General features: G+C 37.5%; 1 protein-coding gene across 43 annotated transcripts in view; it reads left to right on the top strand.

Annotated features, from left to right (window-relative positions):
* The window catches only part of MBNL3 (muscleblind like splicing regulator 3), a 152,168-nt gene that overhangs the window by 60,030 nt on the left and 66,243 nt on the right, over positions 1 to 25,895 (top strand). For 33 of the 43 annotated variants that reach the window (XM_070503066.1, XM_070503094.1, XM_070503070.1 and 30 more), the window contains one exon: positions 23,445 to 23,609. In XM_070503066.1, the coding sequence (XP_070359167.1) occupies positions 23,445 to 23,609 (165 nt within the window). Of the gene's footprint in view, positions 1 to 15,485; positions 15,609 to 15,741; positions 15,889 to 23,093; positions 23,321 to 23,444; positions 23,610 to 25,895 lie in introns of those variants that run through there. The other 10 variants (XM_070503088.1, XM_070503092.1, XM_070503091.1 and 7 more) reach the window with 8 other exon arrangements.

Here is a 25,895-nt window from a genome sequence, read left to right as displayed (position 1 = left end):
TTTTAAACTTTGGGTATGGTAATGGAAAAACTCTGAAATTTGTGCAGTGGGTGATCCTGGGACTGACCCCAACTAGCTGAATGAGTCAAATAATTAAATAGTTAAGAGATCATTTATACCCATAACAGCGCTTCACAGACCTAGAAAAATCAAGATTTTTGGCTGTAGAAGGAAGACCATTCAGTTCAAATTGTTTCAATTTTCAGATGAGGAACTGCAGATCCACAGAGGAGGAGTAACTCGCCCAAGGTCACAGAAGCAGTTAGCAAAGAGCCTGAGGACGCCAGCGTTCTTTCAGTCATTTTAGGTTATTCCCCCCTGTGGAGAAGGAAAAAAAGGAGAAAACATCACTTGGGCTATTGTTTTACGAAATCAAAAGCATCTGGCCCTTATAATGGCCAGACTGCCCCACATGACATTGGGATACACTGCCCGCGAAGTCTTGTGGTTCTCCTTCACCTTATGCACTTCAAAAGGGACGAAAAGCCAACTTTCCCTTTCCTAACCCCTTCCTCATTTATTGTTTCATGATACTGTATTTAGATTAAGACTTTAAATTAAGGTTCATATTTTGTTATTTGACAATCATCTGGGCTATTGATTTTGAGGAGGAAGAGAGGCAGAGCGTTTTTTATTTTTAGACAAAGTTATCTAACTTAGTAATACTAAACTTTGCTTAATCACTGAGAGTCAGAGCCCTGAGCTGTCTTGACTCTCTCGTCCATCCTTCTCCACAAACCTTGCATTGCTGAGTTAGCCAGCAAGAACTGAGTATTATAAGTGGCTGTGGATCATGTACGTCTTCACTGCATGAAACTCTTTGATGTCTGATTCTGTTATGTACTCATTAGTACAATGTCCTGGCCAGCAAGGGAGGTACCTGTCACAGATCAACTGAAATATTGCAGTAGCAGTTAAGCCTTATTATGGGTCAAATATTGTTTTGTAAAGTAACTTGGAATCTAACCCAATTCATTTAATATGTTGTTTATGGGAACATAGCTCAAGATCGTTTCTCTCTCCACCTCAAAGCCAAAGTTGCGATTGGCCACATGGTGAGAAAGGACTTGTGATATCAACCGCAATTTGATACCATTAAGATTAACCCTTTGCCACAGGAACCCTGTTTAATATGAGAGATTTGAAAATCTCAAGTTTGAGAACATCTGCTATATGTCAACTCTTTTGTTTGGAAGAAACTCTCACGTGGTAAAGAAATATAGACCGGATCCTACTTGATCATTAAGTAATTCTCTTCATGTCACATAGCTATATGAAGTCATTACAAAGATTGTCTTTTTCTCTGTTTCAAGTTTTTGTGAAATGTGGATACAAAGTACTTCTGCGTATCTGGAAATAGCCATTAGTTCCTCTAGAAACATGACTTTATTGATAGAACAACATTTACTTACTGCTCTGTTTGCCCTTACAGATTAGCCTTCTGCTTGTAACATCCCCAAGGTCACTGTGTTTTCCTCTATCTCAGGCTGCCGCTTGAGTTTTGACCTACAGGGTTGTATATTTCAGAGGAATCTTAGCCATCTGTTCTTTCCTCATTATCTGTAAATAACCTTTTCATTTTCTGCTGTATTTCTCCCTCTACGTAATCAGTTTTCAGTTTCTTGAATGTATGTTTTTTGTTGTTGCTGCTATATAATCCAGATTTGAATCCTCCTTGGGTTTTCAATGCTTTTATTTCTGTGCCTTCAATTCTCACCACAGGGTCAAGTTTTATTGCTAGATGTAATTAGAAGTGTAACTTCAACTTTTTCCTCTTTCTTGATATTGTTTTCTTAAAAGTCAGTAAATGATTCCATTTTTCCTCAACCTTTTATTTTCTAAATAATCTCAACTACTTGGACTTAACCGTGCTATCTCTAGAGTTAGAGTAAATTATTTTTTTAATATCTTGTTTGTGATGAGTTTGCATAATATTGCTACTAGTGTCATGCCTAATCTATTATTTAGTTAAGAAGATATGGCTGCAGGATCTGTCAATTCTTGCAGCTATAACTTGGACATAGGCGTTTAAATGTATGCTTTAAATTGGATTTTTTTCCGTTGTAAATGGGTATGTTTTTCTGTTGAAACTCAAATTTTTATTTATTCGCTGAAAATTGGTAGAAAAGAAATTAGCCTTTTGCTCCTACCCATGTTCTTGTGGGTAAAGTGGAGAGTGAAGGGAATTTCCACACACATCCGTAAGTTTGAAAATGTAAAGACCACAGTAATATAACTGTTAAATACGTTAAATAGGAAAAATTCCATAAACTAAGACATAGCCTATGTGTCAGCCATGACTTGCTAGCTAGCTTTATAGTCGTAAGGTTCTAATTTCTGTCTTGAGCATGCAGAAATGCACACAGAAACCCTTTTCCTCTGTGCCTTTAAACTCTTCACCCATCTTTTATATGCATCTAGTGATATTGAGCAACAGCACGGTAGAATCAGTCATGTCTTACTCAGTTCTAAATACTTTATGAAGACTACATCTTTTAAGGTGACATTCTTTTAACACCACATCGCCTTCAAATTTTTGTTCTTCTTGTTTATGAAAGATAGTGACACTGAAGTAACAATTTGAGAATGTTTAATATCTTCAAGAACTCTGTGTTCTTGTTTTAAACATTTGATAAATACCTAGCCCACAAGTTATTTTTCTGTTGTTAATGTTTATGCTTATCACATGCTCCGCTAACTGGACTTAAAATTTTTCCCAGGTCTGTAAATCCACAATCTCTAGAGGTTTTGCAATTTCTTGGTTATTTTGCTTTTTCTATTAGCCAGGAAATCATTCTATATAGAAACAAATTCAATGTTAACTTCCAAGTAACTGAAAAATTTAAAAACTTAAAAAATTTTGTCCATTTTTATTTTGCAAGTACCGCACTGGAGTAAGGATTTATTTTTTCCAGCTTTATTGAGGTATAATTGGCATACAACATTGTGGAAGTTTAAGATGTATAACATGATAATTGGATACAAGTATATATTGTGAAATGATTACCAAAATAAGGTTAGTGAACACTTCTCTCGCCTCACATAATTACTCTTTTTTGTGGCGAGAACATTCAAGATTTACTCTCTTAGCACCTTTCAAATATACAATACAGTATTGTTCACTATAGTCACCATGCTGTACATTAGATCCCCAGAACTTATTCATCTTCTAACTGGAAGTTTGTACCCTTTGACCAACATCTCCCCATGTCCCCCACCCCATAGCCCCTGGTAACCTCCATTCTACTCTCTGTTCTGTGAGTTTGGCTTTTTTAGATTCGACACAAAAGTGAGATTATACAATATTTGTCTTTCTCTATTTGGCTTATTTCACTTAGCATAATGCCCTCAAGGTCCATCCATGTTGTCACAGGTGGCAGGATTTCCTTCTTTCTCGTGACTGACTAATAGTTCATTGTATATCTTTTGGAATATTATCTAATTTTTCAAAGAAGCCTTAGAAGTAGTCTTGATAAATGCCTCTTTCTTGGGTGAACTGCAGATGTAACCATGGACATATTTGAAACTAAGCATGATTATCAGCAAGTGGCATAAACATAGAAAATGCTGCCTTGTAACAACAGCTCAGCAAGGTCTCCTTGTGTGGCCTTGAGCAAGACGTGGGAGTCCTACTACTTGTTTCTCTTCAAACAAGAGCAAGCAGCAGCACTCCATTTGTAGGACTATTGGTGTGGTTTACTACAAGGATTTTATAAATGTCGGGGGTCATTTAATGCTGAAAGCCCTGTTAAATCCATTAAGAGTTCTATATACATTCAATTCCCCAAAGAAGTGATTCATGCAACAAACATTTATTCAAACCTATTACTTGTTAGGCACAAGGCTCAATACTGTGCAGAATACAAAGTTATGGAAGACATGGTCCTTGCCTGACCTCTTAATATGAAACTGCTTGTGTTGTGTGCCATAAGCCAGGTACAAACTAACCACTGAAAGAGTCCGAGGGGAGAGGCAGTGGCTGGGATTACATCCAGCTGTGGTGGCTAAAGATGCAGTCATGGGAGAGGTACTGTTTGAGGTATTCTTTGAAGGAGGGATAGAAAGGTATTCCAGGCAGAGGTTATAACTACAGCAAGGCCTAAGAGGGAAAACTGTGATGCATGTTTGGGGAGTTGAATGTTAAGTAGGCTGGCTGAAGCATAGAGCTTGTGTTGGCAGAGGAGTAGCCTTAAAAGTCAGTGAGGAGTTTGAACTTTATGTTGTAGCTGTAAGGAATCTGACAATTTTTAAGTAGAGAAATGACATCATCAACCTATACAAGATGAATTGGTAGAGGAAAGGGACTGGCAAGAGGGGAATCTCTCAGAAAGCTGTTGAGGTATTGAAGGTATGAAATGATAAAAATTTGAATTAGATGGTGGCAATGGGAAGGGAAAGCCAGTGATGGAGTTGCGATGCTGCTAAAGTCAACATGGTCAAGTAAAAGGGGCTTGACATTCTACTCCAGCCTACTGCTGTTGTGTTCACCTTAGTATCCTATTTCATTGAATTTTAAGTAAAGGTCTGCTGTAGGTTTTTTGATTTCACATTAGATGCTGTCTGGTTTACTAGTGCATCTTTTGTGCCCAGTATATATAGCACATATTAGGAGCTTGGAAAAGTATTTGTTGAATGACACGTGAGATTGTTGAATCACTTTGAGAGAGAGAGAATAAATACGGCTTCACCCACAAGGTACCCAGTCATCTCTCCATCTGCATCTGTACTTCCAACCCTAGTTCAGTTTTTACCTAAATATGAATGAAAATTGTATACACCCATGTGCCGACTTTCCTCACTCGATCACATTTTAATCTAGATTTGACGGCCTACAGATCGCTGATTTTTGCAAATTTAATTCTGTCCCTTAGCGTTATAGAAATGTTCTTTGGCCAAATGCTGTGGGATGTTCTCCAAATGTTGCACTTTGAGTGCTTTTACCCTATATATGGATTTTTAAAAATTTTGCTGAGTGGAAACCATTAAATATTATTTTAAAGTAATTAGTGTGATAATCCCGTAAAATTTAAGCATTTCTTTTTGCCTTAAAATGTTTGAAATTGAATTTTACAGCAGACGACTAACTTGCGAATCAAGATATTCTTGGAAGCATGATTAGTGCTAATAAAGTCATTTTGAGTCAAGTACAAGGTCATAGTCTTCAGGAAAGGGTTTTGTGTAAAATGTGACTGCCTAGTCCAATAAAAATTATATTTAAAGTTTAATAACTATTGCTCTGAATGTACAGTGCTTTTTAAAAGTCGGAAGAGTTTGAGCATAGAAAGGCAAAGAAAAATTCTCAGAGAGAGAACCCATGCGTTGACGTTTTTAGATAAACTTAACCAGAGCCCTCAATAACTAGAACTTAGTCCAAGTCATCTGTATTTAAGAGAAATGGGAAAATAATAACTAATGGGAAGGTAATTTCAAGATTTTTTAAAAAAAGGATCTCTAGGCTTATGAATTGTATCTTGGAGTTTGTGCGGTCAACTCAATTTCTTATACCTTCTTCATCTTCATTTCCATTTCTGCACAGTGATTTCTGTTTTTCAGAACAGATGATCCTGAGGCCTTGGGTGCAGTCCTCAGTAATCAAGATCTGATTCAGGTTTGACTCTACTTTCAAACACAGGAAAGGTTGCTGGAACATTTTAGAAAAGTGTTTCAATAAAGAAGGAAGCTTAAAATGATTTTAAGTAATTAGCAGCATTCAGCTGATGTCGTTAATATTTTGCAATAATATCCATAATTATGACTTGTGTATGTTAATAGGAAACTGACAGCTAAAACGAAACCAAGACTGTCTCTCACTTTTCCCAAATTCGCAAGACCTAACTTTGGTGGCACTTGACATTTACTCCATCTTTGAAGTATTATTGATAAAACATATTTAATCATCTTTCATTTGTTTCTTCCCCAAATTTCCTATTCTCCCACTAGAGAAACTCATAAGAAAAAATGACATTGCTTCCGAGTCAGAGATTGTGGAGAAAAAAGAAAGAAAGAAATTCGGAGACACCTATTGAGAAAGCCTTTTCATTCTGAAATACTTCAGCTCCAGTAATACCCTATGTGAAACAGAACCAGAATGAAGGTGTAATGAATAAAATAACAAAGTAATGAAAAGGAAGTGATAGAGAAAGTAAGACTCCCCCAGGGAGAGGAACTACTTGTGCCATTTTTATCACATATTTTCCATTTTCCATTATAAACTCCTCAGCTTTCCTTGAAGTAAAAATGAAGAGCTGTGATTAATTATGGCTCAGAGAAGTCTCATTCTCCCCAGCACACTTGCTCCTCCTCCTCAACAGGACCACTAAACGTGCACCCCTAGTCACCTTTGATTTCTGCCCCTTTATGTTAAGCGCTAGAGCCCCTCTCAGCAACATTCTTTATGCCTCTGCAGTTGCAAGAGAGATAAGATATGTAAAGTCCTTGTAGGCAGCAGGTTCCACGTCCTATTCTTCTTTGTGTCTTCCACAGTATCCCGCAGTCTTTTTACAGAGAGGTGCTCATTAACCAGTATACTTTTCTTTTATCAGGCAGTGAGAACAATGCAATTCAATACATTTTCCTACTTACTATGGTTGCCAGAAAGCTCAGAGCTACATTTAGGGCCCTGCTGAAGCAATTAACCTTAGTCTAGATTTTGGAAGCTTTTGATATAATTATTCCTATCATCCCACCTTCCTCATTATATCACTCTTACTCTTTAGGCTTGTGATAGCGATCTTATTGGAACTGTATCTTTCTTGTAAGTTTTTTCCAAGCCGTTTTGAAAGTGTAGTTATATAACTAGTGAGCGAGCCAGGGAGCAAGGGAAGGGGCTAATTCTGTTTCTGAATCTCTTATTTGTTGCTTATTAGGCTATCTGGGTGTTTTTCATTTAAGTGTGTTAATGTATTGCAAGCACTCCAGTATTGCAAACCAGGGGGTCTCAGTTTTAAACAGGCTTCCAGTGATACCCAGAAGTAAACAAGTGCTGGGGAGACTACTCTTAATACGGAAAGGACAGAGTAACAAATACTTGGAACTCTTTAGAAAGGAGGGAGTGTTGTGTGAAATGTACTGTTTCCTTGCTGCATCACTGCAGGGTACATCTGATGAACTTTGTATTCGGTGCTTGCTTTGAGGTTTGGGAATCTATCGATACTTCAGCTTTTGATTATCCATGCTGAAGTGCTGTGGTCAGCACCGGGTTGTTTGCTTATTTGATGTAAAAATATTTCCTCTTTTCAGCTTGTGTTTTTCCAGATGTCTTTTTTGGAGTGAGGAGAAGGTGTAAGGCTTTCAAATGAGTGTGGCTTCTGCAGTGAGTAAAGGTATTAATTTATTGGAGAGCTGAGGAGAATTTACTAGGAAATCCTTTATCAGCTTAAATTTGGGTACATAGCAAACTTTTAGAAGGACTCTCTGGGGAGGTTTGTAGAGCAAATGTAAAGCAACGTGGAATACAGAGCTCTTATATACTTACCTGTACATCTAATAGCACTGCTTTGTCAAAAGAAAATGAATATGTTTCCTAGGAGTGGTAGAATAGATTTTGAAAACCCCAACCCTTTTTGGGGTTGCCCAACATGATCTGGGCTGGCCTTCTTTTATATGACTGCTAACATTAATACTGAGGTCGGGGATGTGGAATTAAGATATCAAAATCCCTTTGATATGACCTTTCAGAAACTGATCAGTAACATAAGGAAATGCGTGGTAAATAGCTAAATCCATTGTTGGATAGGACAGTATTCCCATAGAGCAGAGGTTCTCAGAAGTGTTGGCAGACACTGGCAGCATCAGCTTCATCTGGGAATTGGTTAAAAATGTGATTTCTCAGGCCTCACCCCAGACCTGCTGAATCGGAAACTCTGGAGGTGGATCTGACAGTCTGTGTTTGAAGAAGCCCCCTGGTGATTCTGATGAACACTCAAGTTTGAGAATCATTAGTTTAAAGAAAACTAACAGTCCAGGAGAGCATCCACTAAGGATGATGTTTCTCAGTTTCAGAATTCTCAGCATTCTATATTGTTCCCCCAATGCTGCTTTCTTCCTTTTTTTCCACTTTTTTTCAAGCAGCCTCATTCTTGGGTTATTGTTTAAATTCAGATCTGGTGGAAAGAAAAAGGTGTCTATTCTGGAAGACTTATCTATCTTTGGGAAGCTTATTATATTTCTCCCCCAAGGAGTACCACAATGCTTATCAGCTGAGATAAGGCTCTGAGACTTACTGCACGAAAGACAGCAGTTTAGTTCGGTTTAACTAAACATTTCTCAAAATTCTTTGACTTCAGAACCCTATTTTTGTGGAGCATGTAGAAACTCTTCATGGAACATGACATCACAAGTAGTTGGGCAAGAATAACATGGTGTCTAAAACCAAAAAGAAAAAATTTATTTTCATTATTTGTCTATTATAACCCTTTGGAAAAATTAGTGACTTTTTCTGTATACCCCAAAAGCTCCATTGTAGGTGTTGCTAGCTGCCACAAGTGGACTTTGAATATTTTATATTCAGCAAGTGTGGGAACAAGAGGGCATATATATAATATATATTTATTAGTTTTTTACAATGGAAATATATATGTGTGTGTGTATATATATAACATATTCAAACGTGTTTCACATTTGTATGAGTCAATCTTGACTTCTAAGAGATTGGCCCATTGAGATGAAAAATAAAAATGAAAATTAGCTTAAACATTTATAGACCATTTTATAATGAGATTCAATTTTATTATTTTACCAATTTATATAAATAATATTCAAAATCCATTTACTATAATTAAGTACTTGTTAGTATTTTAAGCACCATTAACATCTTCTCTTATAGTGTACTATTTGTTTTGTTTTATCCTCCTAACTTCCCAGGAAAAAATGACTTGCCTGTTTTCTTTTTATAATTTTAATGTGTTATAAATAAAATATAACAGCAGTTGTAGCAAAATAAAAATTTTAAAAGCACCAACCAAAAAGTGTGATGCTCCAAACTTTTTCATATAGTAGAAATTACTTTGAATGTTTTATTCATTATGATTCTAAAGTGAATTTTATTATGTGAGATCTTCAAGTAAGAAACTTGCGATGATACGAAAGTGTCTCTTGACTTGATAAACTGGTCTCCTAAGTAGGCACTGGCTTTTTGCCAGTTGAAAAGGGAGCAATAATTCTTTCCTCTTTTCAGTTATTTGCAAGGATAAGATTAAAGCCTGGATCTGCTTCTTTATCCTCTGCCCTTTCACCCAACATACCACTGAGCTGTGGGAGCAATAACTGTTTAACAATATCCAGTTGCAAGAAAAGAAGTGTCCTTGGTTTTTTAACATTGTATATAAATGCCCTCCCTAGGCACATGATAACTAATATTACTCACAGAATCAAGAATTATTCATATAATAATGCATTATCTTTTGTGGAGAGGTAAAATGATAAAACATAATTTGTAATCTGTCGTATTTTTTATACCTAATTAACAGTAACAATTTTAGTTCTATTGTAAAGAACTAATAAAGTAAATATTTTTTTTTTTACTTTTTGTACTGCTTATACTTCCAAAGTATACTAAATTTCACTTTTTCCCTTTAGTCTTTCAAAGTACCTATGGGGTATATAGGGGCAGGAATTATTCCCAGAAAAATTAACAGAATTGGAAAATAATTTAGCCATGATCTAAGGTAATTAGAATCCAGGGTACTTAAATTCCAGTCTAGCACTCTTTCTAATAAAATACTGCATTCATATTACAATTTAGATTTATTCCTGCTTTGTCTAGGAACTAATGCATGAGCAGTCAAAGTATTAATAGCCTGTGATGTGGTTCACAGCAGTTAATTGGTTTCAACAGTGGGTTTATTTGTTATCATTATTATTTTCCCTATCATGTTGTCTTTTGTTGTCTTTAAAAGTATAAATACACTTTTGGATTCTGCATGTTCAATTGTCCAGTCATTTATTATGAGATCCAGATTCCCTACTATCATCAGCAAATATCTCTAGCACTTTGTTTTTTAAAAGCTGTGGAAAAACCTAAATGATAAGTTATATTGAATAGAATTGGTATGTTTATATTATTGACATGTTTACCTGATGCATGCACATATTGATTTGCATTTGAAGTCTTTAGTATTAGTTTCAAAATAATGTCTACTTAACCAAAAATAAATTGGCAATATAGAAAAGAGGATAAGTAAACATAGCTCTTGTTCATAGGCTACGTCTGAAGCACTAGAAAAGTCAAACTTATTCCCAGGCCCACAACTCATCACCTTACTTTGCCATTTCAAAGTTTATACATTCTCTGGTCATTTAAATCAGATCCCCATTAAAACTGATCTTTTAGTCGTGTAGTCTTTTGTGAGGTGGTGTGTGCAGGGAATGTGAATTCTCATTTGCCTGTGCTCTTAGTGGAATGAAATGCTTCAGAAGAACACCTTGTACTACTGTGTGATAAGGTCGATCTTTTGTCATTGTTTGGAGAGTTTCTCTGCTCTGTGATAGTATTGAACCTACAGCACTTAGATGTTTGTAGTCTGAGTAAACCTGCCTCTAAATGGCACTACTGTGTTTTTAAAAGATTCTTCTTCTAGGGTGGTAATAATAGTCACAAAATGCACACAACCAATTCTTTAGCTGAGCCCCACTTCCATCTGTTCTCTATATCCATGGGGTTCTGCTGGACTGTTACTTTTGTTAGGCCGTGGTCGTTGGTGCTTAAGCTCTCATAACCCGACTCCTGATAATATGACACTGCTTCTTCCAAACCAACTGGCAAAACTGTGCAAACATTTACTAAAAAGCTGTGCTAAGAGAGGACGTGTTTGTACTAATGTTCTACTTCGGTAAGGATGAAAGACTTCATGCATGTAGAGCACTTTGAACAGTGGCCTGCACGTGGTAAACACACAATAAAATTAGCTGTGATTATTCAGGTGGATATAAAAAATTGGACAGTTAGTTTATCTTATTCGTTTTCAAGTCACCCAAGATCCCTAGGTACGTAACAAAACATCCCACTTTCCATACATTTGTCTATTACAGTAGTTCCTCCTTATCCGTGATTTCACTTTCTGCAGTTTCAATTACCCACAGTCAGCTGTGGTTTGAAAATATTAAATGGAAAATCCCAGAAATAAGCAATTCATAAGTTTTAAATTGTGCACTGTTCTGAGTAGCGTGGTGAAATCTCACGCTGTCCTGCTCCATCCTGCCAAGGGCATGAATCATCCCTTTGACCACGCTCGTTGGTCACTTAGTAGCTGTCTCAGTTATCAGACCGACTGTCGTGGTATCACAGTGGTGCTTGTGCTCAAGCCACCCTTATTTTACTGAATAATGGCCTAAAAGAGCAAGAGGAGTGATGCTGGCAATCTATGCCAAAGAGAAGCCATAAAGTGCTTTCTTGAAGTGAAAAGGTGAAAGTTGTCAACTTAATAAGGAAAGAAAAAAAATTGTCTGCTGAGATTGCTAAGATCTACAGTAAGAATGAATCTTCTATCCCTGAAATTCTAAAGAAGGAAAAAGAAATTTGTGCTAATTTTGCTGTTACACCTCAAATATGTATGTATAGGAAAAACCAGTATGCATAGCGTTCAGTACTATCCGTGGTGTCAGACATCCACTGGGGGGTCTTGGAATGTATCCCCTGCAGAAAAGGGGGCACTACTTAAATAGTTTCTGGACATACCTAACAGCCAGCTGATATGCAATCTTTGTTACAATCTTAGAGAGAAAATAGTGGCCCAGACAGTAGAAATACTTGAACTAGCTCATTCCTCAGTTTAGCACATGCCAAAGTATTACGAAGCAAGAGTGGACTGGTTAAGAACATGAGCTCTTTTATAGGGGCCTCGACCTGGTCTCTAAATTTGTTTCAACAATTGTCGCATGCCAAGTAACATGAGCTAAAGCTGTATTTACAATTATTCTCCAGCATACTCATAAATAGTCAGAATTAGTTCACATCTGAAGGGTCATTTGACCTTATATGCTAGAGTCTGGTATATAAAGTCAATGTAAAAACATGAAAAAAAAAAATAAAACCAATTAAATGTTCCAGTTATCTTTAGTAGAAAAATGAGTGTAAAAGATTGGCACACTGATGTTTTACACTACCTGGTTTATTTCACCGTATCACTTTATCAAATATTTTTCTAGAAGGGAATTTCATTTATCTTATATAAGGGACACATAAACTGGATTCATTTTATTTTTTCAGAAAGACACATTGTCCAACTTTATTCCAATTTTCAGGGAAGGCGCAATGAAGCAAGAGTAGATTTGTTTTATTTTATTTTTCCCTCACCAAACTAAGGATTCCACTAACTAAAAGGCACTAATCAGACTATCACCATGACCCTAATGACCCTAGAAACCTTTTTGTGCCTAATACAGAGGATATCTGTTTTTGAAAAACACCACATTCGTACAAGTGTACTATTCTCCCAATAACTTTTGTTCCAGCTGTTTAAACTGACTTGGGGAGTACAATTAATAGATTTTAAAACTAATTAAGTAACTTCACTGTTATTTGCTTTGCTTTATTTTTTCCTTGTTTTAGATTTGGAGATAGGCATTCTTTGGCAGAGGTTCTATTTCACCTTCTCTGTAAGGATATGAGACGTTTATGATTAAGAGATTGATTGATTTTCAAACAGAAAACCTCCACTTATCGTTTTATCTTCTTTAAACTAACTCGATGTCTAGTTACATTGTTTGTGGATGGACTTGTTCAGTTCTTTAAATACTAGGAACAGTTTCATCATCATCAAATATTAACTGTTCCCTGAAAGCAGAAGTTGAACTTAGCAAACTTGCTATATTGACTGAGTTAGACTGAGAGAGGATCGTTTTAAAACATAGATTTAAAAAAAAAAAATCTCAGTAGTTTCATCTAGAACTTTGTCAATTCTGTTCACATCTCTGAAACACATTTTGTTGGAAACTTAATATACTTGGGAGATATTCGAGCCAGGCAAGATAGATCTTTATTTTTAAAAGAGAAAATTTGTATCAATAAATTGCTTGCTTTTATCTACACAGAACAGAAACAAACAGTAAGTTGGCCTAATTTTCAGATGCTTTTTAAAAGAATCACTTGGCTAAAAACAGCCCTCTTTAAATACGCAGTGCATTTGGGGATTTGTCTGATACTCTAAAATGCCTACGGTTTTAATAACAAGTTACCACAAAGGTTTCAATAAGACTTTTGGTGATAAAAATATATTATCATTAATAAAATGTAAACTTAGTCCGTGCCTCAAAGTAATGACGGTCTATGTCACCAAGTAAAACTTTCTGCTTAGAAATTGCGCATTAGGTATTAGTTTGGTAGTTGAATAAGAGTGTGAGGAAAATACTTAATTTAGAGTGGATACATTTGGCTCCGTTGGGCGTTTGCATATGATTATACACTTATGAATTTAGCGAGACCCTGTAAACGACCATTTTGATATCGTGCTTTTAAATTTCTTTATCTGAAAGAAGACTTACATTTAGCAAAAGTGGGACTGATTTTCATTTTTGTGCCTCTAATTTCAAAATGCAGAGGTAAATCAATAACTATATCTGCCCTCTATATAACCTCTGTGTGGAGGGGCACGTGGCTGGCTATAGAGATATAATTATTTCATTTATTTTTAGTAGCATACTAAACCCTGTAAAGATAAATTATTTAAATCTGAGCAATAATCTGTGCCTTTCTCACTTTATACTCTCCTTATAAGTTTGCAAGGTATTTGTCTAAATTTAATTCTTCTTTGAAACTTTCTTTTTACTTAGAGACAGGAAATTTAATTTTGCCAAGTGGAAATCCCAAGGTTAAAGTTTAGTGCAAAACGAAGACCCTCAGGAATTGAGGGGATTGCCAGATACCTTCTGACTTCCCAAGTTTGAGTGCAGTTAAAACTCACTTGAGCCCCTTAAGTCATGGAAAACTTAAGGTAACTGGCATGGTTTCAAGGGATAGAAGTCACAATGTAAAAAAGCCAGTTAGAAGGCTTGAAGTTGTTATTTGAGAAGTCGCCTGACTGAAGCATTCAAACAAAAGAAGAAAGCCCCAGCAGCCATTTGGAAAGGTCTGACAGAACTTACAGTTTTGGCAAGAGGTGCTGGGAAGATGGTTGCGGGATCTTTCTTTGTAGCAATTATAGGAAAAATCTCCATCTTGTTAGCTTTTGGAAGATCAAGTATAGGCAAAAATGTTAAATGTCATTTCAGCGGAAGATCCAGTTCTTTGGAGTTCACCCCATTTTTCTATTTAGAAGAGAAATAAATACAAATGAAAAGTATGACAGAAAACTAATGACCTATAAAATGCCGTGGGTCTTGGTTTGAGCTTTAGTAGGAAGGAGTTGAATTAGATCAATGTTTTCACTAGGATACTCCAATGAGATATGGTAAAAGGTGTTTTATGAAAAAAGGGGGATGGTTTCTGTGATTAAACTATGTTGAGAAATGCTGAGTTAACAAAAGAAGTGGATTTCTTTCCTGTGGGACGTATGAGAGAGAACATTTACTACGCTCTGGTGTATTGTCAGTTTCCAAGAGAGGAATATAGTATGTCGTTTCTTACAAGTATTTAACCAGGAAACTCAGTTTTTGAGGCTCCTCTCTTGAGAATAGTGGTCTGTGGTACACACACTCTGGCAAAAGCTGGACTAAACGATCTCTAAGAGCCTTTCCAGCTTTACTATTTAACGTTTCTATAAACATATTATCTATAAATATGTAGAATTCCCCAGTATAGTACAGTTTCATTCTTGCTCACCTAATTCTGAATCTTTGATAATTCCAATGAAGGAATCTGTATTCTTAATGAATAAAAAATAAAGGACTGTGTCCGGTAAATGTTCACAATTACCACTCTTGTGGTATACATATTGTGTCATATGAGGCTGTTGTAGATTGCCATAGTTCCTGAATATATTATTTTGTTCATTAGAATTAACCGTGCCCCTCTACCTCTCCCTCTCTTCTAATATGAGTAATCGAGGCTTGACTGAAAAAGACATCTATGCAAATAATGGCTATTCATACCATTTTTTGCGTGTTTTGAATATGTATCTGCATACATCTTATACGTGCATACAGAAACATGGTGCTTAAGCAGTTATTTTCCTGGGCTTTGATGGATGATTTTTTCTTGAATTTGAGTATTCCACAGACAGAGCTAAGGGAAAAGACCTAACCCGCCCTCCTCACCCCCCTACACACAAATAGAAACCTTAAAAACATAAAAGCCATAACTTCCTGTGAAATTCACATGTTCGAAAAATCTGTATAAATTTGGAGTCAGGAGTTAGGCATGGTGGTCACTCGCCAAGCCCTTCCTCATCCTACTCTAAGGAGGAGCTCTGGCAGGCAGGCATCAAAGTCATTTGAATATACAGTTGCGCCACTGTGGGTGGGAAAGTGGCTGACAGGGTAGGGAGCCGTGTGAAGCTTTTGGTGGGAGGAGCCATGGAATAAAAAATTGCTTTCTCCAACAGTCAACTTCCTTAAATTCCTTGCAGCTGGTCAGGTAAGCTGGGGCTGCGAGTGCCTCCTGCCTTGCTCTGGGCAACTGAAGGCCTTACAGAGCCTGGGCTGATTCCATGGAAGGGGCTGCTTATGTCCTGAAGGTAAAAGGGGTAAAATGGGTTTTTGAGGATTGCCTTTATTTAGCTCAACTCACCAGGGTAGAATTACGTAGAGAGAGGGTTGCAGAAAATATATTGTATGGAGCATACTGACACTAAAAAATTGTTAATCGTTTATCTGAAATTCAAATTTGATTGGGAGTCCTGTATTTTCATTTGATAAATCTGGCAATCCTAGATCGGGTTCTAGGCAGAAGCCCTAGCCAGGAAGAAAGGGTGCGAGCAGCTGGTGTCTTCTTTGTCCTGGTTCTAAATCGCTGTGGTAAGTGAGTGGATGGGGTGGCCAGAAGAGGGAGGCGAGGGAACCCTAACAGCAGGAGATTTGACTGACAGTGGGCCGGTAGATGCCCTTTTATGTTGTTTCATAATGAAACCTATGTAGTAAGTAGCTTTTTGAAGTTGCATCATTTTATGTGTATTTTATTCGTTGGAATAATAAATTGAATGCCATTATTTTTTCTTTCCTTTTTTCTGTATTTTAATGACATTTTATGTTGGCAGCTATCAACTACTTTAAAGACAGCTTCCATGAATGCTTAACATCAGAAATGCCTTCTGACTTTTGGTAACTTGGTACCAGCGTGCTTCAACTGTCTCTGGGTTTTAATTTGCGTCTGGCTGGCTGTTTTGTAAACTCTCAGAGATGATGCATTTTTGAGGAGTTTATTATTGAACAGATATTCAGTTAATTTTTTCTAAAGCGATTGAAAGTATTTGACTAGACCAGGGAGGAAAAATTGGGGAGGGAGCAGGAAACAAATTTGGGGTCTTGGTGAGGGAGGCTTGGTTTCACTGTGAACAGCGACTAAGTTTCTTAGTGTTACTTGCTCTTCAGAAAATTTCAAAGAAAAATTTCCAGCTCATTCTTTGAAAATAAATGTTTAATGGGAATGCAGCTGAACATGGGTGTTGAAGTAGAACAGAAACACTCTTCTTGTAAGAAGTCAGCGCATGTGTCTGCAGTAGAGAGCCCCAAGAAGGCCCCACCCGATGTGACTGTCCTAAAGCCCTGTATTCCACCTTTGTCTAAGTAGCTTCAGGGCATCTGACTTGCAGCTTGTTCAGAGAAATGCGGGTTGGGTTGGAGCAGTTGGAGAAGGCAGTTTATTCTAAGCTGACCCTCAAAAAGGAGTGCTCCCCTTGGGCAGGCACAGCTGCTGATTAAATATGAATCTGCTACAGGTTTCTTTATTCACCTCTGTGGGGCCCTGTATTCCGAGGGTCCTAGTGGCCACAGACCTCTGGAATTAGACCAGGGTTTGTGTTTGTGTGCCTCATGAATTCCTGACCTTTCCTGTTTAGTTATACTGAATTACCAGAATTTGTCAGCCATGACGATCACGTTCACCTCAGAGTATATATGCATAGCAAAAAAAAAAAAAAAAAAAGTCACCAATTAGCTATTTTGTCTACCTGAATAGAATAACGGTTCATGTGGAACAGACAACCAGGAATAGCCTCAGAAAGGAAGGAAGAAGAAAGAACTTAGGAAAGGAAATAGCAAGAGAAGCAATTAGGCTTCTAAGGCAGACTTAGTGTTATGCCCTATAAAATTATTCTCACAAAGTTTATTCATTCATTCAGCAAACTTTTATGAAGTGGTCACCACTCACCAGGCACAGAAACATCCCTGGAGATTCAAAGATATAGTCCTGCCTTTAGATAAGCTCAAAGTCTAATGGGGACATAGGCATGCAAACAATTTATCCATGTACACAGTGATAAGTGCTAAGATAAAACTGAGTACAAGGTGCAGTTGGAGGCACAAAAGAGGGAGAGATAAATGGGAGTGGGGGAGGGGGAGATGGGTTCAGGAACATTTTTACAGGGAAAGAGTCATTTGAACTGAAAATCCATATTGGGTAGTGAGAGTCTGGAAACTTGGCTTCTGTCCTTACTGAGCTGCTTGTTAATTAGGACAAGGCTCTCTGGCCTTCACCTTCTCTGTATGATAAAAGTGCAAGAGATGTTCCTTAAAATCCGGTTCCGCCCTGAATTTCATGTTTCTGGTAATCAAGTTCTCTTAGTGGGCTGTTTCAGAACAATGGTGTGATTGTTGAGCCAACACCTCCCTTCATCTTTTAGAGGTTACAATTTGAAACCTTTCTTGAGGCAGATAGGCAAGAAAATTCTTCTGCCTCCTTCCAGCTTCTTACCTATTCAAACTTGGGGTCTGGTTTGCACCAAAGTTGTTGCTCTGTATACGTGTACATGGAATGGATGTCAAGAAAGCAGAGTCCAGGGCTGGCCCAGTGGCATAGTGGTTAAGTTCACGTGGTCCACTTCAGTGGCCCCGGGTTCACCAGTTCCAATCCTGGGTGCAGATCTACACGCAGCTCATCAGGCCATGCTGAGGCAGCGTCCCACATAGAAGAGCTAGAAGGACCTACAACTAGGATATACAGCTATGTACTGAGACTTTGGGGAGAAGAAAAAAGGGGGGGAAGGTTGGCAACAGATGTTAGCTCAGGGCCAATCTTCCTCACCAAAAAAAAGGAAAGAAATCAGAGTTCAACAACATAAGGACATGAAATGCAGTGCTGACTACAGTGAGGGAGTGTACTTGGCTGGCTGTCTTCATGGGGGTCTATATTCAGCCTCATTAATTTTGCCTTCATTATATTCAGGAAATGGCTTATTAAAAACATTTTTTTTAGATTTCTTGTCTGCGTGCCAAATTTAAATTAAAAGATTTAAGATTTTAAGGATGCTCTTTGTGTGTATTTATCAATATTCATTGATGGTACAATATTGGAGGAGAAAATAATGCGGATGATAGCCATTTTTATAAAGATACAACTTTAAAAGGAAGAAAGTAGGAAATTTGTCATTAGTATGTGGACATCTGGCTAACACTCAGTTTGCGTTGATGTTGCCTCACTTTTAGCTCTTTCAGATTGTTCCTAGCCTTTAGTAGATCTGTGATGTGATGTAGGAACCAGGCAACGTAGTACATATGATTTGTAATTCTGAAATTACTGTTACTTCCTCTAAGAAGCCATGTGTACACGTGTAAGTATGTTTCAGCAGGGCAATATAATCAATGGGATTTTTTATCTAACACATAATCATTAAAATGGAATAACATGACTTTTTGTCATAGAACAAATCATCTGTTCATTGCCTTTATTTAACATTTAACTTTTAACTCTTGGTAGTCTAGACGAGCAATGAGATGTCCTTGTAAAGGTAATCCACTCATCATTGTATTTGAGAGTTTTTTTTCCCCATAATTCCAAATGTATTTGAAGAAGCAAGGCATCCTGCAAACAGCTGTTTCTGTTAAGATACTGTGACTGACAAAGGGTAATTTTCAGCTTCCTAGGGCCCTTTTCTTATTCTGATGGATGGTAGAGCTTTCTCTCACGAACATAAAAAAAGTACGCTTCACAGGGTTTTTACCACCAAGTGCATGGGAAGTCTTGTATCTGACAGACTCACTCTCATAACTCCCAAGACTTAGGTGGGATTTGAATCTCTACAATGGCACTTTTCTCTCTCAGTCAAAGGCTTTGTACTCATTTGTGAAAAGCCTGAAGGTAGGAAAAAGGAAATCGATTGAGTTTTGGAGGTTTTATAAATGCCCTGCAACTTTTTCCTTTGTCTGTCATCAACTTTTTGATGCAGATGTATTTCAGAAATTTCATTGGCCGCTTTCTCCCCCTGCTGCTTTTTGGGTGCATTTTCAAAGAGAGTGGATGGAAAAGGGGAGCTGGAAAATTCATAGGTGTAGTAGGACCTACTTCAGCAGAGAATCGCTTTCCTATTGGATCACTTTGCTATTTCTTAACTCAGTGACATAGTGAAAGACCAGATGAGAATCATTTGTTTTTAAGGCCAAAGGAAATGGAAAAGAAGTGAAATTGAGGCGAGCGTAAATGAGCTTGCACTCTAATCTCTTCAATGCTTCTTTAAACGTGTGTGTATGTAGGGGAGGGAGAGAGAGATTTACATGTCCTGACTAGCCTTTGTTGCTGTTTTTAGGATATAGCCAGCTCTGCTAGTGGATGGCGACTGTTGTAGGTACAGCATGTGTAGAGTCATTTATGACATGGTCTGAAACTTGCACTGAGCACGTGGCATCTCTGACTCTGTGGGTCTAGAAGGAGGGCTTGGGACACCATTGACTTGACTCGGGAAACCTGAGGGCTGATTTTTTTTAGACCAAGATAGTTTCTGGGCTGTTACAGACCCAGTGTGATAGGGTATCTTGTGGCCCATTCAGAGGCTCAGCTGTCCTAAGGAAAAGATTGGAACGTTTCTAGTCCATAGTCATTCGTTTTCCAAAGGTTAAAAACAATAGGTGATTGCATACTGTGTTCCATAGATGTTTACCAAAGCCTTAATCCTCTACCAGGACTAAAAGCAAATGTTAGCAAATGTTAAAAACAAATTTTTCCCCCCCCCAACTCCAATTAAAATATTTTGGCCTGTAATTAAGTTTGGGCTTCTCGAAGAATGAGTACTATACAGAAGAGATTTATTATCACCAGGTGTTACGCATAGAAATATACTATCCTGAGTTCTAAAGTCGTTTTGAAAAAAAGGGGCTTGGTTTTCTTTTGAAATATTGTTTTCCACAGATAACATTGATATTAAATTATTTGGTCTCCTCATTTATTGTTTGGGTAGAAAATGCAGATTTTGTGTGTGTGTGTTTTACAAGCTTTCTTTAACATAAGTAGTTTCTGGTAAGGTAGTATTGCTGTGCATTTGCATTATTATAGAATTAAATTATGGATTCTGTCACTCAAAAGAGAATGCTTTATAAATCAAGTAAAATCTCATAACTAAGATAAATAAGTTTTTAAAATCTATGCTGCCTCATATTCCACACTTTAGTTTTATAGCCCAACTTATGTACTTTTTAAAGTGTAATTCTCTTTTTTTTCCATTTCTGTGTACTGTTTTTGCTTTGTAAAAATCTCATTAGTTTTCCAAGAAAAAGCTTAAGAAAAGTTATTACATGTAAAGGACGGTAATGTCAAAGCACAAAGGCAGGTAGTAATTCTTTATCTGTAGATTGGCAGGAAATGTGCCAAATACACCGTGTTCTCTCCCTCCCTTCCTTCCTCCCTCCTCTCTGATTGCATTCAATGTAAATGATGTTAAAACTCTAAATTATAACAAATGGTAAAATTGCAATGTTTTCCTTTTTTCTTAACTGATCTATTGTTTGGAATTCCTGAATATAAGAGACAGTCTTCATTATATAGCTTTTTTTGGAGGAGGGTTACAAATTGTGTACCTCCTAAATGTTGTGTTTGCCACTTGTCTGGAAAAGCTATCAAGGTGGGTTTGCGATCCCAAGGCAATCCTGCTCAGCAGGTGCCTAATTTCTTTTTCACTGCTGCTAGTAACTGTCCCAAAGCATGGGAACTGGAGCAAGGGTCCTAAATGTGAGTATGCAGGAAGAGGAGAAATAGTGTAAGGGGAAGGAAGGTCAGGAGTAAGCTATTTAGACTTGGTTAGGGGGCAGGATTTCCAAATGCAGCTGCACTTAGTGATAAAAAGAACTGAAATAAAGAAGAGGGCTCACAGGCAGAGATAGAGATTTAAGATCTGGGCAATTGCTGTGATACATGAAACTTTACGAGAATTTCATTTCTCCAGGGAAAAGAGATTGGAGGAGAACAGAGGAGTTAGGGCTGAACCTTGGGGAAATCTCTAATGTTAGGGTGTGGGAGGAGGAAGAGAAACCCAAAGTATAAAGTAGCATGCTTGGCTGTGGAAGCCACCAAGTGTCACTGCTTCTCCCATGCTGTTAATTCTGAGCCAGATAACCTCAGTTGTGCTGGGTGGAGGGTGAAAAATCTAGGGACTAAAATCCTTGTGACTATCTTTGCCTTGGTTCGTGTCGTGGTAAGTGTAAAAAGAAGCTTATATTTTCTCTTAAGGGGCACATTAACAGGAAAAATCTCTCCATTACTGTGATTTTTAGCACATATAACGATTTCCCTACAGTCCTTAGATGTGCTGAAATTATGTAGCTATTCCTAGCCTACTTTTATGAATTCAGGAAGATTGGGTCAATACCGTTCTTAACTCTTACTACCAATAAATTCTTCCTTTTCCGGAATGTGCAGAGAAATGTAAATGTACGTTGATACTAAGATACTATTTGATTTTATAAATCATTTAATTCGATTAAAAATAAATTGCTCAGTGAGAGAAACGTAAGGACCAACCTGACAGAAAACAGTACTGGCTTCTTTAGTTTCTCAAGCCGTGTTTTAAGTTCTACTCAGCTTCTTGCCTGGGCAGGTAAAATAATAGAGCCCCCTCGCCCCAGCGATCTAATATTTAAAAGAGAAGTTGCAATGCATCTAGTTTTGCATTGTCAGGGAAAAAAAATTTCTCCTCTACCCTTGTAAGTTCCTCTGGCTAGTCTAAGAATTAAATTGACATGACAAAGATTAACAAGAGAAAGTAAAATTGAATGATGTGCGTATGGGAAACCCAAAGATATGAAGTTTGCTGACAGGCAATTGAGGTTTATATGCCATCCTGAGCCAAGGAGAAGGGGACAAGGGTCTGGGAGTTCAAAGGAAAGGAAGGTAATTCACAACAAGAATGAAAAGAATAAATGTTTGGTAAACAAATGTTTGCTGGGCCATCCATAAAGAATGCGACCCAGAGAGGACTTTGATGAAACCAGCCTTGGTAAGTTTTCCCGTCTACCACGCCTACCTCATGTTCTTTGTAGAGATCTCTGGTGATAGCTCTCCTTCCTGGAACAGACTCTTTGTCTGAATTCTTTAGGCAGTTAAAGGGGAAGTACAAGAAAAACTTCCTCATGCCAAAGAGACACATTTTGGGGTGGCAGAGTTTCCTCTAGCATTCTATATAGCTCTGTAAAGTTTTGAATGACACCTTGATGTTCAGTGAAATGACAGGAATGCTTTAATAACAAGATAACTAAATATGGAGAAGTGATTGTGTAAAATATTTAGACATCATAAATAAGCAAAATTTATAGCATGTGTTGAAAACACTTGATGAACTAACTCATTTTCTCCTCGGAATTCAAGTGGCCTAGTAACTTGCACTCTTGGGTTCAAAAAAAAACGTTGCCTTTTTGCTCCACCCCTCCCTCCAATAAGCTCATGCCCTGTAAAGAACTTTAGCATCTATGGGAAGAATTGCTTGCAGTTGCACTTGTCTTAAAAGGATTATGGTGAACCTAAAAGGATTATTGGTGCAAATGAGAGAATCATTAGCTGCCTTGTGTGGTGCTCATGACTTAAACACAAAAACAGGTCACATTTGACAATGTGATAAATACCTGTCCAGTGACATCCTTTGCTACCCCATAGTAAACACCATAATTAGCAGCCGTGTCAGCATTTAGGCAACACCAAAGGCATGTTTGATTCCACAGGACTGACATATTATCCTGTCTGGAAGTGCTTAAACCACCAATAAAACATCAGTAAACAAATCGATAAAACAAAAATATAGATAAGTTAAAAATATTTTACATTGTAAACGTACCTCGATGTATATCAAAGTAGAGCAGAGAAACTGGCTAAGAGAATGAGTTCTGGAATCAGACTAACTGGGTTTTAGTTCTGCTTTTGTTTCTTTTTAGCTGCGTGAGCTTCTCTTAGTCTCAGTTTCCTCAACCGGAAGATGAAGATTATAAGAGTATCAACCTTAGAGGGTTGGTATGAAGATTGAATAAGTTAATTCATGTAAAGTACTAATTACAGTACTTCACAGATACGAAGAACTTGATAAATCAACTTTTATTATTTTCTTAGCCAGACCGCATTTCTGGAAATATTAATGAAAATTCGTCTGATTCTTCCTTTTTAGGGTCGGTGTGCTAGAGAGAACTGCAAGTACCTTCACCCTCCTCCACACTTAAAAACGCAGCTAGAAATTAATGGACGGAACAATCTGATTCAACAAAAGACTGCCGCAGCCATGTTCGCCCAGCAGATGCAGTTTATGCTCCAAAATGCTCAGATGTCATCACTTGTAAGTCACAGCTTTGTGTTTGAAAAATTGTGTTTATGTGTCTTTTTTTTTAAAGAAGATATATGTACATTGGAATAACCTTGCAGGGCCTGTGGGAAGTTAGTTACAGAAGAATTTAGGATACAAGCTACTGTGTTGACCCTACAAAGCTGTTGTGCATTTGAAGGGAGCAATCAGGTGCACTGGATTTAGAACCTGGGTTGGTTGCATTTAAGCATGAATTCAGTTTATAGAAGAATATTAATAAACGAGCAGGGGCATTTTAAGATGAGGAGGAGGTTTGTTTATTATTACATGTAAACCTTTGAATTCTAGGATATTAATTCAAACAAATTTCCTTGCTCTTTGATGGTGGTTTTCTTGTTACTTTTTAATAGGCTTTTTATTTTTAAATAATTTTAGATTTAAAGAAAAGTTGCAAAGATAGTACAGAGAGTTCCCATATTACCCTTCACTCAGTTTCCCCCACTGTCAATATCTTATATTTCCATGGTATATTTGTCAAAACTAAGAAACTGATATTTGCACATTACTGTTAACTAAACTTCAGACTTTATTCAGACTTCACCAGTTTTTCCATTAGAGTACTCTTTCTGTTCCGGTGTCCATCCAGGGTACTACAGTGCATTTATTTGAATTCTATCTCCCCTCTCTCCTCTGGTCTGTGACCGTTCCTCCGTCTTTCCCTATTTCCCATGACCTCAATAGTCTTGAGGAATATTAACCAGGCATTTGATGGTAGTTTTAGCTTAACCTAGCACCGGAGTTTCCCTTTGCAGAAATTAATAAGACTACGGTGTCATTCTAGTCCAGTGTCTAATATTTTGTGGATCAGTGAGTTTAAATGGATCCTTTAACAAGTAATTTTGTCCTATTGAGAATTCATCTTGTCCTGATACCTTAAAATATAGAGTTGCAATTTGGTCTTAGACCTTTCAGGAGGAATCGAGAACCGTCCCTCTTCTTCTGAGTTCTTCCAGCTCTCAAATTTAGTTCAGTGGTGTCTCATTCTAAATCCAACTGGCCTGCTTCCTTTAAGCCATTGAGATACTAATTTGAAAGAGTTATATTATTTTTATTTGCTACCCATTTCATCAGTGACTATGCAATAAACACACTGAAAGCTGAATGATATACAGTATTTAGATGCAATGAAAATATGGGAGTGGGTCAGTCTGCTCTCACCAGAACCTATCCCATTATAAAGTTGATTCTCAGAATTCAAGGAGATCTCTGTAGATAGGGCACCTCCTAACTGGTACATCTTTATAGATACTGCAAAAAACAGGAGGTGGGGCATTAATGAGGCACTAAAATTTTGCACCATGGTATTCTTTTTCCAGAATATCTAGACAAATTTAAGTAAAATAAATAGATTTCATGTCCTATACTGTTAGTTTGCCAAAACATTTGCCTTGAAACTCAGTGCTGATTAATTGCATTATAAATTACTTCCCAGAAAGTCACCAGTGAGCTCCTCAGAGCTCCTCTTTGACCTTCAGTAATACTTTACATAGTTGAACTCCTCCTTCAAACTCTTGCCTGGGGTTTTACACCCTGAAGTATTTCAGTTCCTCCCTACTTCTAAAGGGATGGGGAAGAGAAAGTCTTCTAGAAACTGAGAATAGTATGAACAAAGCCACAGAGAAATGAATGTGCTTGGTGAGTCCAGAGAATGTGAGTAGATGAGTAATAAAGCAAGGGAGTTTTTCACCCACTGTTAGCTACTCTCGGCCTCTCGTGGGATGCCCCAATTTCAGACTGAGCGAAAAATAGAAAACAGATTTTATCATACACCTGAGCCCAGCATTTCCTATAGAGCTGGAACATGTATCTTTTCATAGGTCAAGAGACAGCATCAGAGCACAATCAAATGCCCTGTTTCAGGGAATCAGAGAGCAAGGCCTGGGATAAAATAGGGGCAAAGACAGAAGGCTGACTATTCACCTTCTTATTCAGCTTCCAGTAGAGTCTCTCCATTCGAAGTCTCAACCCTTTGTGCATCATTGATCATGCTGGCTCTTACTGGGGAATAGGGAGTGGCTTTTTTAGAGTTCAATGTGAGATCCATTGAGTTTTCTGGCCTCTTGTGCTTTCTAATTTGAGTCTCCAGGCTTTCTATAATAGAATATAGTTCCTTCTTTTTTTCAATGAGGGTAATTTCAGATTTCATCCGGCAGAACATGACTGATATGACTCACAAGAGTAAAATTTATTTTATAGCATATCACAAAATACAAAACATTGCTTAGAAGACCCCAGGGAACGATTGGAAATTGCTTTTCT

The sequence above is a fragment of the Equus asinus genome, chromosome X, assembly GCF_041296235.1.
Source record: "Equus asinus isolate D_3611 breed Donkey chromosome X, EquAss-T2T_v2, whole genome shotgun sequence".
NCBI classification, from domain to species: domain Eukaryota; kingdom Metazoa; phylum Chordata; class Mammalia; order Perissodactyla; family Equidae; genus Equus; species Equus asinus.
The sequence above is the reverse complement of the archived record's forward strand: the minus strand, read 5'-3'. Positions and strand labels throughout refer to the sequence as shown.